The 16,305-nt window shown below is 40.5% G+C and overlaps 1 protein-coding gene across 2 annotated transcripts in view; it reads left to right on the top strand.

The window, feature by feature from the left end:
- Window positions 1–15,982, top strand: part of LOC131592274 (beta-parvin) — a 51,719-nt gene extending 35,737 nt beyond the window's left edge. For both annotated transcript variants that reach the window (XM_058863679.1, XM_058863680.1), the window contains exons 7-13: window positions 2,306–2,364; window positions 3,967–3,986; window positions 5,198–5,259; window positions 6,473–6,541; window positions 7,447–7,548; window positions 9,127–9,199; window positions 12,966–15,982. In XM_058863679.1, the coding sequence (XP_058719662.1) occupies window positions 2,306–2,364; window positions 3,967–3,986; window positions 5,198–5,259; window positions 6,473–6,541; window positions 7,447–7,548; window positions 9,127–9,199; window positions 12,966–13,042 (462 nt within the window). In that variant the 3' untranslated portion in view covers window positions 13,043–15,982. The remainder of the gene's footprint in view (window positions 1–2,305; window positions 2,365–3,966; window positions 3,987–5,197; window positions 5,260–6,472; window positions 6,542–7,446; window positions 7,549–9,126; window positions 9,200–12,965) is intronic.
- Window positions 15,983–16,305: the final 323 nt, after the last annotated feature.

Genomic DNA, 16,305 nt, shown 5'->3' with positions numbered 1-16,305 from the left:
TAGTTTTCTTGCTGTTTTCTTTGTGTGAAATAGGAAATTGGGTGACAATTGGTAATGTATGCACAAGTTATTCAAGAGGGGTCCTGGCAGAGCAAGGGTTTAGATGGGCCTTCTAGTTAAAATCCTGTGAGCAGCTACTCTAAGTGCTGAGTTGAGTCTAGGGTGATACATGCTTTAATGCTGGTGTCACTCAACAGGTGCCTGTCATTCCAGCCCTCCTTAGGGAGGGCAGGGAAGAGAGAAACTCTTGTTTTTGCTGGTGCTTCCAGTGAGAGCTGAAAATAGTGAGATTTTCCAGCTGACTCTACTGCCTGCTATTTGAAATGTAAGTTTGCATGGTGAAGAAATATTCTAATTCAGGAAAACAAAAAAGTTCTTAGAATTAAGTGTAAAAATTGTCCTTAAGGCTCATTGTGTTGGTTATTGTTGCAAGACTCAGGAATTGTCATCTTTTATACTTAACTTGCCTCAGCATTATTCTTAAAATTGCAGCATGTCCCACTGTGGTGCTGCTGGGAGATCTGGGGTATTTTTTACAATAATTCCCTTCTAGTCTGAGTTGCAGACTGAAAGGTCAGAGTCAAGGCAGAATGAAGAATAAATGTGTCTGGTGCCAGTGGTGGAAGGAATCAACATTTTATCAGGGAATGACATTTGCTTTTGGATTGCAAGGTCAGGAGACCTAGGTTTGCTGTAAGAGCAGCATGCTCAGCTGCCTGGGAGGGGGAGCACAGCTTCCTTTTCCACCAGCTGGGGAGCCAGTGTTGGAATCCATTCCTCTTTCTCATCAGGCACTTGGAGGCATTACTCATGAGTCATCACTTGCTGAGGTTTTGTTCACAGGTTACACCATCTTCTCCCTGGGGTTGAGGGTGCCTGGAAGGTCCTGAGCCTTGTGTTAATAAAGCAGAGGCATGGTGGGATGGAATAAAGACAGCATTGTTTTGTATGCAGGAAAATACTATTCTGTCAGATGCCTCCTCATTTTTTCATCCATGTTGTCATGCTGGCTTTTGCCCCAAACCTCCTGGTGCCATTCCTGTGGCTCCCTCATGGGAGCAGGATGAGATAGGAGTGTGATAGGGAAGTGAGGGCTGTGAAGATGTGGCCAGCTGGCAGCACAAAACCCAGGGCCTTATCAGGATTGGAGCTGTAACAGCTCCCCCCTTGCCTCCAGCCAGGCTCCCTCCCTTCCAGCAGCTCTGCCTGCCTTCATTTCTTCAGTAGGGAGTAGAGGGGCAGGAGTTCCTCTTACTGGCTTTTAGACTTCAATTCTCATTTGTCAAACTGCTTCTGGGGAAGGATGTGCTTCTCCTCAAAGCTGTTCTCCCTAATAAGTTCTTGCTTGATGTTCATATGGTGAAAACAATTCATATGGTAAAGGTGTACAGAGCTTGTGCTTGGGGGCGGGGGGGGGAAGGGGGTGTTTCCCTGCTTACCTGGGCTGGAAACCTCTATTGACCCTCCCCTAAGTCGTTCTGACAGACTTGGTTCCTAGATGGCTGCTGAGATTTGAGCTCTTTCTGTCAGCTTTTTGAGCACAGAAAAGGGAGGAAAGAAATTCCTCCTTTCAGGCATAGTTTTGAAAGGAACCCATGGAGATACAAAGCAAATTTTTTACTCAGGTGAAAGCACTTCCAGCCTCTGAGGTATTTTGAAACTGTCTCAACACATGCTATTTCTCTCAGGTAGAGACTCCTTATTCATGCAGAAAATTATGCCCAGGAGAGACAACCTGGTATCAGGGAAGTACTATTCCTTGTGAAATCATTAGCTAAGCTTTTTGTGCTCCCCTGTGTTTTCTTGGAGGATATATATCCCTGTCAGATGTGTGGCAGTGGCCCCAGTGCCATGCCTGCTCTAGGAGAGCTGTGCCAGCCCTCTGGAGCCCTGGCCTAGGAACAGCCATCCATGTCATTTCTGTCCCAGAAGAGTCAGGCTGCCAGATGTGGCAAACTGCTGGTTGATACCGTGACATGACCAGCTGCCCTGCAGGGATCTCAGATGGGGCTGACAAACTCTAAATTGTGTTCCAGGCATGATATTGACTGTAGTCTGAGGGGGAGAATTGTTAATGAGGCTGTTAGCTACAAATATAGATGTAAATATACATTTCCCAAACATTCCTTTGGCTGTCAGCCTGATCCTTGCCACTGTTCTGGGGGTGAATCCTCCTGTGTCGGCTGTTTCACCTCTGCTCCTGTGAAACTTGGTGAATTCATCTGTTATGTCCTCTGGTGCTCTAAAAAATGCTGAATGAACCCCTGATGAGCTTCTCCTTTGCTAATTCCATCTTCCTTTCCAGAAACGTGAAGGCCTCCTTCAGACCACTCATGTTTCAGAGGAGCTGACGACCACAACAGAGTAAGCACAAAATGCTTTGGTGCAGGATGTGAGAGCATTTCTAAGGATGAGGGAGAAGTTTAATTGTCCCCCATCCTTGCTAAATGAATGAAATCCCTTCATGTGATTTTTTTTTAACTACAAGGAAATTACTTAGTCTGTGAAAATAGGCTACAAGTGTCCTCTGGAAATTCTTGTATCTTAGAAGCTTTTAACTGACAGTGACTTCTGTGAGCCTTTTTTCCCCCCTGCCTACTGGATGTATGTATCATATATATCTGCTATATATACATATCTGCTTTCTGCTTAGTACTATTTTCTCTACTACGTGAAGGGCTAATGTAGATATTTTGGGGAAGAATTAGTTTGGAAAAAGGCAATCCTTTGACATAGCTCTCTAAACTGCAGTGATACAGTTCAAACTGTAAGGAGAGAAGAGGTCAGCAAAAATAAATAAATAAACCTCTTCCCTCTCCAATTTTTGTACCAGCTTACTTTGCTTTATGTTTTTACAGTCCTTTATATAAGGAGAAGGCTAGACATGTATTTTGGCTTCAACTGAAAGCTGAGGTTTTCCTTCACATGGCCTGAAGGCAGCTTTTCTAAGAGGGATTTATATGAGTCCTCCCTCAGTTTATCAATGTATTGTCTCCCTGTAGAGTTGGCTCAGCTTCCCATGGCTTTGAAGATAAATGAAGCACTTAGTGGGGAAGATCTTCAGATGGAAGTGCTCAGAAATGAGATCATAATGTCTCTGTGTGGACATTAAAAATCTCATAGTGTTTTTTGTAGATCAGAGCTCTGGCTCAGGTTTGTGGGCCAAAATTCCTCTCTTTCCTGTGCCCTTGAACAATGCAGTGAGCTTGTGCTCTACTCCAGATGTGGTTTGCAAGATGTGATCTGCAGGCTGGGGCTTGGACATTTTTTTAGCAAGAAAGATGTTTGGAGATTTGTATGTGTGTTTATACATATATTTTATGGAGCTAATTATTATTGCACAGTATTAAGAGGTTATTGCTTAATGTGTTGCATATCCAGATACAAGTACACCTATGGAAAATGCAGTGATCAGCAAAATCTAACGTTTACTGAATAATTTCAAATTTCTCTGTGCAAATCAGGGCCTGATTCTCAGCTGATAGACATCTGCATATGATTGGTGATGTCACTGGCTATGTATGTATTTCATATGTGGCAGTTTTATTTGCATAATATTCACATAGAATGTGTTTTCTTCAGAGAAAAGAGGTTAAAGTGAGGTAGATGGCTTTGCTTCTTGTAAGGTGTGTGGTTTAGATTATATTTGTGGAAATGCACACACAAACACATTTAGTCATTCACCCTTCATCATAAAAAGTATGGATAAGAAGTCATATTTGTGTATAATATATAGTTAAATATTTCCATTAATTTCAAGTGGATTTCCCTCACATCACTGGTGCTCTGCTGGGGGCATTCCTGCAGCATGTTGGGTCTGGTCTGTGATGTGCTCAGCCCCTGAGTTTGCACAAGTTGTTGGCCCTCTGCATATTGAAGGAAAACTGCTTTTAGGGCTATTGTCTTGTCTTCCCAAACTGATTATTCATGAACTAACTTAATGTTTTTGAATTCTCTGACTTGCAGGATGATGATGGGACGATTTGGTATGTAACAAACTTGACTCTGATTTTTTCTTTTTTCTTGATTTGTGTCAGGCACAGAAATCTGGTCATTTTTTTTCCGGCAGATCAAGACAATAGGTTGAGCAATTCCATGAGGTTGGAATGTGTTGTGGAAAGAGGTTTTGTTACTCCTTGCAGATGTGGAGCATACTGGGTAGGACTAGATCTAACTCCTTTGCATGGAGAATCTTACCTCCTCTCTGTTTACTACACTTTGAAGTTTAGGGCTTACCAACTGTATGTCTGGTCTAAGCAAAATCCATTTCTTTTGGTGCTGCTGCCAAGAGATTTCCCTTTTTGCATTTATTTTTTTAGTGGCATTAAGTCATTTCTCATTTTAAAGGTGTATGCTCCTGTAAAAGATGAAAAAAAGTAATTTATTTTTTTTCTTTGCCCATTGTAATATGTTAAAACTATCATTTCTCCCCTTGCAATATATCTACATTAAATATTAATAAGGCACTGGAGAATAAGTAATGTCAGTAAGCTATAAGGGCTAAATAATGTATCTTCAGATAACAAAAGAATTTAGATAATGTCTATTTGACATTAGAAAGCTATTAAAATGTGTTTTGTAAATAAAAAGTATTTGATCATGGAAAACAGATTGGATTATATATTGATAGACAATGCTTGGAAGGCAAAAACATAATTTAAATGTTTATATTGCCTGCAGGTTTTGCTCTTCATACACTGCTGAATTCACTAGAGTTCAGTTCTAAGCTTTACTGATGTTAGGGGTGCTACCAGTAATTTTAAATTAATCAAATTAAATTTGATTAATTTAAATCAAAAAATTAAATTTGATTGAATCAAATTTGATTATCTAAATGTCTGAATTTGACACTGAATGTGGATGCAAGCATAGTTATTTAAGTTAGGGTTGGGGTATTGTCAGAATTTGTGTTTCATTTTAATTTTTCTTTCACCCACATATATTCTGTACTAATTTTGAATAGCAGAAAAGTGAAAAAAAAAAGTGAGCATGTTTATTTTCAGTTACCTCTAAAATTCCCAGAGCAGTTTGCTCTGGCATGTAGCCAGACACCAAAACAGCGTGCTGACTTTTAGCTTGGGTCTCAGTTACATGACTTTCTGAAGAGAAAAACCTTTAAGCTTTGGATGGGAAACCTGCTTCCCACACTTGTGCTGTTGAAGGTGTTCTGATTTTAATTTTTTTCCCCCCAAACCAGAGCGTGATGCCTTTGACACGCTTTTTGATCACGCACCAGACAAGCTCAGCGTAGTCAAAAAGGTAAAAAGTAAAATCCTAGCTTTATTTTCCACATTGCATTTTTTTCTATGCTTTTGGGAAGATTTCAGGAACATCCAGCAAATAACAGAAGAGGAATCTGAAGTAGTGAAAAGGGTGTTTTTCCCAGGGATCACTGTCTCAAAGCCAGGTGATGTTTTCCACAGTATCCTAAAATGTTTCACCCATAAAGAAGTTTGCTAAATAAAAAGCTTTTACAAAAGAGCTGCTTTTGTCCGAGTGCTAAGCACATCTTCCTATAGTCCCTTGGTTTGTCCTTTAAAGCTAAGCATCACTGAATGTCACATCCATCCAGATATATTTTTGACATGGCTTTGTGTTAGACAGAGTAGAGGGGTAATGTAGCTGTTTATCTCTCTCTGCCAGCTCTTGCTGCTTTGGGGGAATATATAAGACTCTACATAGTTCCATCAGATAGTTCCAGCCTGGCTGTTAAGCTGCTTATTAGGAGAGCAGTATGTGAAGATCAGTGTTGTAAATTGTCCTTTCCCCTTGTGTGAAATAAAGGATGTGTGCTTTTAAAATAATGCTTTGAAATCTTGGTAAGATTTTTATCTTTCCAGCCTGAAATGTCTTCTAGAAAAGTGTTTTTAAGTGGATAAAGAACTAACTTAACTCCTTCCACACAATGAATGTGGTAGCACTCTACTCTGTGTCCCTTCTGGAAATGGTGCAAGTGGGCTGACAGACCTCTGTGCTTCAGTCCATTAGCACAGATCTGGTTTGTAATGGCAGGATTTGCATCTGGAATAGAAATCCCACCTGGGCTACATCCTGGCTGTACTCTGTGCTGACTGCACACATCCCTCCAGGAACAGAATTGTGTGCACAACACTATACTGTTGACACCTTCAAAAACCTGAAAAAATTAGTGGGGACAGTAAATGCACTTACTACTCACTTCACCTTCAGGCACCAATGTCATCACAGTGTTTTCCCAGGACACTAAAATTTGCTTGATGTGCTGGGAAAGCTGCATGTGCATGGGAAAGCTCAGCACCATCTGCTGAGTCCTGGCATCTGGTACAACAAAACTGGCACTTCTTTGTACTTACTTGTGCAAAAGCAGGCAATAAACATACATGTTGTGTTTTCAAAAATGTCTTTAAAGGTTATGTTAACCCTTTCACATCAGCACCGAGTGTAGTGTCTGACATCACTGTTTGTGCTCCTTTGGTTTGTTTTTTTTTAACAGTCTCTGATCACCTTTGTGAACAAACACTTGAATAAACTGAATTTGGAAGTAACGGAGTTGGAAACCCAGGTAGGGAGGCTTTGTCTTCTTGGATGTAATCTGTGTAAATTGCAAATTTTCAGACGTGGGCTTGGCTAAGCAGAAGCAGGTCTTGTTTCTGGAGTTTACTGAGCTGTGAGAGATGGTGATCTTATTGTCTTGACAAAAAGATAAGCCCAGCATCCAGAGAATTTTACCAGGAGTATAGGTAATTCATTTGATCCTGGCTTGGTATATAGCAGTCATTCATTCACTGCTATTTTACAGCTTTTCCGAAATGGGTGACCAGATCTGATCTGTCACAAGAAATTGTTGCTTCATGCCATAGAGATACCCAAGAATTTATTTTTAAAGGATGTCACATATACCATATCAGGATCACAAGTGGGAAGTCTTAGAACTGCTTAACATTGTCCCCTTAGCCAGTCAGTAGCCATCTGGTCTGGCAGGAACACTGCACAGGGTGGCTGAAAATATGTAGGATTTTATTTAGTATTTGCTGAAACCCTAAACAATCTATTTTGACTTGGGGGAAAAAAATACTTTTATGAAATTCAGCTTCTTACCTGTGACAGGAGAGACTTAATTTCAGATTTGATTAAGGGCAAAGATTCAAATGTCTAACACACACAATTTAAGAGGGGTTGTGGTTGAAATTACCAGATACTGTAGCACTAGGACTGGGGGTATATAATGTGCAAACATGTTTCCCCGGAAGTTTGGTATTTTTTAACTACTGCTGTGAAGTTGGCAGGATTCCTCAAGCAAATTAAATGAACAGGAGGAAAGCAAGAACAGACTCCTGAACAATCTCACACTTCTGTGCTAGTAAAAAAAAAAAAAAAAACAAACCATAATTTGGGCCAAACATTCTTTGTCCTTATTTATGAATGCTGATTTATAAACAGATGCTTTCTCCTCATACTTCTCTTCAGTTTGCAGATGGTGTTTACTTGGTTTTGCTCATGGGTCTCCTCGAGGACTATTTTGTTCCACTTCACAACTTCTATTTGACGCCTGAAAGTTTTGATCAAAAGGTGGGTAGAAACTCCAGGTTATGTTTTCTGCATTATTATCACAATTTTTTTTCCAATTATTTTATGCTTTCTCCTTGTGCCAGGTGAAACAGAACCTGATATATTCTCTACAGAAGATCTAGCAAAGAGGCTGTGGCACTTGATGGTTAAAACCACTAAAAAATTGTGAAATGAATGGGTAAATTCCCCATAGTTAAAGAAGAAAGGTATTCTGTTCCTGGCATCAGACAACACATGAAGCTCACAAATATCCAGGATGGATAAATACAATAATGAATGCTCTGTACTGTATTGCATAACCAAAGTAATTTTTTAGATTGTAGTATTGCCTGAAGCATTCTTGTGTGGATGTCTCTTGCCCTCATCCCCACACTTGCTCCATTGTCCTACGCCCCTCCTTGTGTTCACAATGAGAAAAGTGTTTAGGTTGTGTTTTAATGTCACAACCAAAAGTTTACTTCTGCCTGCAGCTGTTCCCAGACTTGCACATTCATCTGTGTGTGTTTGGTCTTGGTGTATCAGAATACCCTGAGCCAGTCCTGCATGTGCCCCTTGCTTTCTATTCTGCCAGGTTCTGCAATGCAGAGACAGGTTTTGTGTTGGCTGAGCTGCAGCAGGAGGGGGGCTAGGTCAGGAGTGGAAACACTGGCTAAAGTTAAAAGATGGAATGCTGTCTGAGTGCTGTTTAAAATGGGGTTTTCATAACAGCTTCCACACAGATTGTTGCCGTCAGCCCCTCACAAAGGTACATCTCTATTACATCTCACACATCTTGTATAGCTTTCTCTTGCTTCTTTATCCCATCATCTTCAATTTTTGCCCTTGTGGAAATGCAGGGTGCTGAGTTGCAGCCAGCATCTGTTAGGTTACAATTTTATTATTAATGGTTGAAATTCATAAAGATTACCTGGTATTCCTGAAGTCACAATGTGATTTTGTGTGGAGACTCAGCCTTGAGGAATGGGGATTTGTAAATTGAAGAAGGAGAGGCAGGCTCTGAGTTTTGGGGGAAGTGATTGGTTGAAAGTGATTGGTTTTGTCACAATGAATGAGGAAGAACTGGAGCAGGTAAAAGAGATTAATAAAGTCCTGAGACATAAGCAATGTATCCCCAGAACTGTCATGGGCAGTAACAAAGCTGCACAGAATTCATAATGCTAACTACCTGCCTAAATTTCAGTAAGCATGGACAAGAAATCTGCTATGCAAATCTCTTTAAACTGTAATTTTTATTCCTCAGAGGAGAGATTAAATGAAGATACCTACCTTCTTTTGCTTTCCCTTTTTGTCCATTTTCTTTCCTCTGAATTTATGCTCCTATGTGATCTGTGGGGGCTTGTTCAGAAGCTCTGTATGTACAGTTGGGCTTAGCTTGTTTTGTAGGTTCTCTGCATAGCCTGGCCAGGAACTGCCATCACCAAGCACTTTTTGGTTCTGCTATGCTTAAGCATGTAAATGTTTAATATTGATTTAAATAGAATTATCAAGTGCAGAGAGAATAAAGCATCTAAAAAAATTTGATTTAAGGCTTTTGATGCTTATATAACTCTGAGATTCTAAACCATTTACCTCTTTCAGGTGCACAATATTTCTTTTGCTTTTGAGTTGATGCAAGATGGAGGCCTGAAGAAGCCAAAAGCTCGCCCTGAAGGTATGGACATACCACATGGCTTTAAACTGTACAAAGTCATCACAGCAGGTGTATTTCAAGTGCAATTCCATTCAAAGTAGAAATAGTACCACAAAGTGGAGCTGTGAATGGGCCCCTTGAGAGTTTTCCAAAAGATTCACTATCTGTGCCTGGGGTGTATCCTGCCCATGCTTCTAGTCTGGAGCAGATTCACTGAGGTGTCCAAGTGGAGCTTTAGTGAGTCATTCAAGAGCTGCTCAGTGTACATTATAAGTTCAGCTGGTGTTTTCAATCCAAGCAGAAAGCTTTTCATGGTCTTAATTCTTGTAATTCTTACAGCTGGTGCTAGTCTGGACTCCTGTGATTAGATAACTGGAAGGCTTCAGGTTTTTTTTTTAGGAGAACCAGTAGCAAACAATCTTCTTGATTTATGTGGCTGTGGAAGCCAGAGCTAAAAAGTGTAAAACTCAAGTTTTCCCTTTAAGTTTCTTAACTTTTACATTAATTATTGATGAGGTCTGCTCTGTTCCTTGCACTAGGGATAAAAAGAGGAATTAAAACTTTATGACTGCTAAATGAGCAGTTTTTATTCCTGGTGTTAAGGACTACGTATGTGTTACAAGCTCCTGCAGAACAAAGAAAAATGAGGACGCCCCAAGAAATGTGTGGTCTGACTTAAAATGAGACAAAGTGGTGATAATAGCTAGATTAACAAACAGTGGAGATGGTTGTAAAGGGGGGAAAAGGCAAAAGACAGTATTGAATAGCGTATATATGCTGTCAGTACTGTTGTTGTAAACTGGGGGATGAAAAGTGCTCCTGAAGAATGCTGGAAAAAAAGGATGAAAACCAGAAGAGGTTACCTTTCCATAAGGCATTCTTTCATCCTTATGCTATAGTGAATGGTAATACATTACAGTAGATCTTGCTTGTGTAGATCCAATAAGAAGCAAAACATGCTTTTAAATGTTCTGCTGATTGAAAATTTAATTATTAATATAAGGTGGAGAGCCAAATTAGCTCATACAACATTCCTTTTTTGCTGTTTGCTTTTGCAGGATGTACTATCTCTTGTGTGTTTTCCTTCCTCTTCTCTGTGTGTAGCCATTCCTGGCAGCAGTTCCCAGCTGTTGGAGTCGTTGTGCTCCTGTGGTATCTGTGTGCCTGAAACTGACTGGCTCTTGAAAAACTTCTCCCTTGCAGAGGACAGTCACTTCTTGGGAATGGCTTTGTCACTGTAGCGTCATTTGTAAGGCCTTGCCAGTCATGTATTGCAATATGTGATTCACAGAACAATAATTCATTTGGACAGAGAATCTGAAGCTCTGCAAAAATATTCTGTGTGTAGTTACACTGTGTTAATGCCATACTCTGATACATTGTTTGTTCATCAATAGGCTGGGAAACCTATCAGGTGAATTCATGCTCTTTAGCATGAATTGGATAGTAAATACCTCTTGGATTAGAATCATAGAATTGTTAAGGCTGGAAAAGAGCTCTAAGACCATTGAGTTCAACAATTAACCCAGCACCATTGTGTTCACCATTAAGCCACATCCCCAAGTGCCACATCTATATAACTTCTAAATTCCTCTAGACATGGGGACTGCAACACTTCCCTGGGCAGCCTGTTTGGATGCTTGACAACCCTTTTTCTGAAGAAATTTCCCAACACCCAATTGGGAAAACATGCTCTGGTACAACTTGAGGCTGTTTCCTCTCATCCTGTCCCTTGTTCCCTGGAAGCAGAGCCTGTCACCCCCTGGCTGTCCCCTCCTGTCAGGGAGTTGTGCAGAGCCAGAAGGTTCCCCCTGAGCCTCCTTTTCTCCAGGCTGAGCCTCCCCAGCTCCCTCAGCCCCTCCTGGTGCTCCAAACCCTTCCCCAGCTCCATTCCTTTCTCTGGACACGCTCCAGCCCCTCAATGTCCATCTTGTCCTGAGGTTCCCAAGCTGCCCCAGGATCTGAGGTGGTGAGCCTGGCTGTCCAACCAGTCTAATTAGTTGTAGTTTTAAGGACATATTTAATTTTAAGGAAAAATGTTGTCTAGAGCAGATAATTTTTATCCCTAAAGCCCATTCTTTCTACAGTGCTTGCAAGAAAAAGGTCTTGTTAAATCTTGTAGTGTGTCTGTGTACAGGTGTAAACAAAAATAGGACCATACAGATAATCTCTTCTCTGTTCTTCAAGCCAAATTCAGTGGATTGACATTGTGCTGAATTAATTTAGTATCCTCTAATGAGGTTGTTACGGACTGTGAAAGTCTTAAATGAATGGAAACTACTTTTAGAGTGTAAGGCCACTTTCAGTTAACATTTTATTAGTTGTTGTTGGTAATATTATGGCTGTCTATATTTTATCTTATAAGAAGCAGGAGGCTGGGAATATGCTTATTCTTGGAAATACCTGTTAGACACATCAATAAAGAGCACAACAGTTGCCCACAGAGGGGGGATGCATTGCACACTGTACTCTTTAATGCAGCAGTCAAAGACATAACAAGTTAAGAAAATGGCAAACTGGAATTACAATATAACTTTTGCAATAGTGGTTATTAACCATTGGTCTTCATTGTCAAGGAATGGAGATGAAATTTCCACCACTGGAAGATGGAGAAAAGAAAACAAAAATTAAGAAAACATTCAATGTTAAGCTTGTGTTTTAATTTGGATTGGCTTGTTTTAATTTGGGTATCAACTTTCTATGATACCTAGAAAAATTAGAAGTTATGTATTTAAGGTATACAAATAGGACATTTCTTTTTTAAGGGTGCATGACTTCAGAGCAATTAGGATCTTTCTTTGGGGCAGGAGAAGATTCTTCTGCAAAAGTGAACTGAAAATCATAAATGAAATATGTAAAATAATACAGGAAAAAAGGGTAGAAAGAATTTGAGAGATTACTGAATGTATCAGATGAAGTGTGGGGTTTAGAGTGGTGTTTAGTGTGGGGTGAGAGGGAAGGGTGAAGAAGTCCTGGCAATGATTTTTCAAAGGAGACAGTGGGGATTTCCCTTGGATCTCTTATTAATTGTACTTGGTCTGTTAGCAGGTTGCTGTCTTCCTAGGACTTTTGATGATTTTTTAATTATCTGTTCTTCCTCACTTCTCTTTCCGTAATATATTGTTCACTGTATATTTTTTGCTTCTTACTACTAATATCTTACATGTTGTATCCAAACTTTCCTTCTACCTCTTCAGCCTTCTTATGCTATGCCTCCCCCCAGAATTCCTGCATTCTTGGCATTTTATTGCAGTATAGGTGGAGAAGTGCTAACAGGAAAGCTTTCTCTTGAGAGCTGCTTCTTTTCTCTGGTCTAGCATGATAAGAAGCGTTATTAAATAATAAAAAGCTTGAGTCTGCTAAGGATTCAGGCTTTGTTAATTCATGGACCATATCATTGAGAGCTGTGGATGTGGTTCAGTACCTAAGGATATGTGTGACTGCTTGTTCACTGCTTCTGTGGCCAGGAAAGTCATCAGGAGTATTTCCCAAAGCCTTTATCTCAGGTCTCTGACAGAAGTAGACTTTCTCTGTAGCAAATTTTAGCTGAGGAAGGGAATTACCTTCTGTTTCCCAGGGAGAAGTTAGCTGTGCTGTATGATTGTAAAGCTGCTTTGAAGAACATCATGCAGGACATTTAAAAGGCTTGAGGAGATCCAAACTCTGTGGATTTTTTTTTTTTTTATTCACAATTCCATCAGCTCAGAGATGTGGGGACTTCTGTTCCTGTCAGGACAAATGAGGGAAAACAAAATGCAAATTAAGGATTTATCCTTTTCTTCCACAGATGTTGTCAACTTGGACTTGAAGTCTACCCTCAGGGTTCTGTACAACCTTTTCACAAAGTACAAGAACATTGAGTGATCCTGGAAGCTGCTGAGGTCTCATCATCCTTCAACCTCCTCAGGCAGAAGTTACGATAAACACGCCCCGTGCATGCTCCCATTGTGCCTTATGCTATGTACTTCATGCATTCTTCCTACAGTTGATGTGTTCTCTCTGTAGCTGTTTGTAAGACAATCCCACTAAAAATTATGCATATGTATTCTCTAGGTCACTTGAAAATGTGTAGGTGCTTCACACTTTTGCCAAATGGATCTGTTGTTTGCTATAATCCATGAATGTTCTTTTGAGAAAGGAAAAATACCACTACTTTAATAAGCAGGGAAAACACGAGACCTTCCTCGTGGCTTGAGATTCTTTGCTTCTGCAGAAGACTTTCTTTTGCATACTCCTTGGTTGCAACAGGCATTTGATAATTTTCCAGACTTAGAGTGTTAACAGTAGAAAATCACCACTGGAATTTTTTTAGAAGCTGAGCCTTTTCTATTAAATAAGGGTTTGTGTGTTCTCTTGGTTGGGTTGGGCTGAGGGGAATTGCAGGCACTATGTGAAGCTAATGGCAAAAGCTTCAGTTTTTGTGTTCACCTCTTTCTACTCAGTGTTACTTCCATTCAGCGTTTACACAGAACAGTTTCAATGGGATGACCAACTAATCTTTTGATGTCTATTTTTTATTTAATCTATTTTCTAGGAGAAATTTGATTGCTAGGGCCACTGTCCACCTCTAAGCAGGAGGCTTCGGTCAGGTTGATCAGGAGCTGGTCACACAGGCACAGGCTGGATTAGTACATTTGCCCCAGTCCTTCCTGAAACTAACACAGGAAATGTGCTGGAACAGGAGCCATCTGAGTGGGTTTTTGAGGAGAGCTTTGTGGAGGAAATGGGGTTGGCATTTCCAGAGTATATGATATGTGGAATATGTGTTCAAAATCACCCTCTTCCTTCGAGCATGTAGAGGAGAGATTTCATTGCTGCTTTTATGTATCACAACAGCAACTTTTGTTTTATGGGCAGCCATTCCTTTCGGTGAAACACTAGGCAGAGTGACCTGAAGGAGAGGAGCAGGTAGAATTGCTCTGCTCCATGGGCTTACTTGAATCAGCATCTTCTTTCCCTAAAAATACTTTTTTTTTTACACCAAGCATTATTTGTCTTTGAGCTCAGGTTCAAGAGGAAACATGCTATTTGAATGGTATAATTTTACAATTGGGATTTTCTCCTTCCCTTCTTAAACATTTTTTTATCTCAAAGGGAGAGAAATGAGCTTCTGCTTCTTTACTTTGTATTTTTGGGTTCTAGTATTTGGATTACTTGGATCACCTCCCCTCACACTCTAAAAAAAAAGATGGAAGTTACCCTTCCTTTGCATGAAAATTCAGATCTCCTCTGTTCTGCCAGGCTCTCTGGGGAATCTTTGCATGCCTGTACTTTAGGAAGGAGCTAGCCTCTCACTGTTTATACTGAGTCTGGAATAAGTAGATGTGCTGTTCAGATGGGGCCTCTAAACTACACCACAACACCAACAGAGGAGACTTGCACAGCTGCCAAGGCTTGGTGGGACAGCTCTCCTGGCAGGTGAATGAAATTGGTCTAACTTTTGTTCTGAGAAATAAAGGTATCTTGAGGCTGGAAAGTCACTGAATGGAAAGGTCTCTCAAACTTTTAGTTCAATGCAGGGTTATTTCCAGGAATCAAGTCTGATTAAGAGTTGTTATTCCACTCCCCTTCCTTCAGGTGGGAGAGATGTGGAGATGCCAGCTCTGTTTATATTCTCTGAGTTGCTGGGAAAGCCCTCCAGAGACTGTCGTTTTTGAAACTGCAAGCAGTATTAATAACAAAAGCAAACAGAAGTTAGAAAGAATAGATGGGTGAGAGTGATTTGGCTTTAGAAAGGGGAATGGCTGTTTCTGAGCTGGGCATGTAAGCAGAGGTGAGCAGGTTGTAAAAGAGCATCTGTTTTGTTGAATTATGTGTTTCTGGTCCCCTTGCTACAACCATGGGTCTCCTTTAGCATTCCTTCTGTTAATATCCCTATCAGCCAGCACTGCTCCCTGGATCAGGTGTCACAGCCTGTTCTGTTGTGGCCTTGTTTGTTGGTAGATGTTGCACAGGGAAGATACTTTTTTCATTCCTTGGCTCCTGGCTGTCTGGCCAGCTCACTGATCTGTAGACACTGTATTTATTGTTAACTAGATTGTGAGCAGGGCAGATTGAACTGAAGTGTGGCTTCATCCCAGACAGCCCAGTTTCCAGGCTGAGCCATGTGGGTAAAGCTTCTCTGAATGCCTGCTTTTGTCATACCTTTCTGTGACACATGCACCAAAATTCTTTGCCTCTCAGAAAGTTGAGTCAGTGTTAAAAATGTGATTCATGGTATTTTTGTGTTACTGGGGTTTTACGTATGGGTACCAGTCTGAATCCTGTTGAGTTCATCTGGAATGCTGAATGCTCTGCAGCGTTAAAGCTCTTGCATTTGTAAGTATTTAATGAATGTCTGTCTTTTCCAGTCCATACAACTTGACTTTCAGGTGCGTTTACTTGACACACTCAGTTAGTGAGCTGTATTACCACAGAAGCAGCTCAGATAGTCCTCAGCTGCATTCTGTTTTTCAAGATGAAAACCCGACAGTAGCAGATTTTTTAGATCAATTTAAACCTTATAGAATTTCTTCCTCCTCTTCCCCACACCCCAGTGCTTTCAGTATTAATGTATTTTTTAAGAGCCTTTTCTACTGTTTTTAACAGCGTTTACTCTGGATTTCTAACTACTAAAAACCAGCCTTGCAGATAAAGTTCTGGACTTGTCATATGTTGGAGACATCCATCTTAGTGATAAGAGTTGTGTACTGTAAGCAAGTTACAATGCAATGCTATGTTTGCTAAAATTCACAACAGGAATGTTTATGCATGTTTTTTGACAATTGTACTATTTATTCAAATAAAAAAATAATTATCACTACATTTTCTACTTTTTTTTTTTTTCCTCAGTGGAAAAATCTGTGGGAAGAACTTATGAGTGGTGAGCTTCCCTTTGTTCTGGTGTGCAGAGTGTAGCGCGACTCTCCAATACAGCCAGGGCCATGTGGAAAAGTGGGAAAATGTATTGTCAGAACTTGTTATTGCTGTTGAATCCTTGAATTGTTCCTCAGTGGCTATTTTCACATGGAGGCCAGGTGTTTATGGTGGGGGTGTGTGCATGATGTGATGTGCTTTGAGGACTTTCAGAAACACCTGCCCTGGGTCAGCCCCTTGGAGCTGGTCCAGGGGCTTCTTTGCCTTTGTTT

Source organism: Poecile atricapillus, chromosome W, assembly GCF_030490865.1.
Source record: "Poecile atricapillus isolate bPoeAtr1 chromosome W, bPoeAtr1.hap1, whole genome shotgun sequence".
NCBI lineage: Eukaryota > Metazoa > Chordata > Aves > Passeriformes > Paridae > Poecile > Poecile atricapillus.
This window is presented reverse-complemented; position numbering and strand designations above follow the sequence as displayed.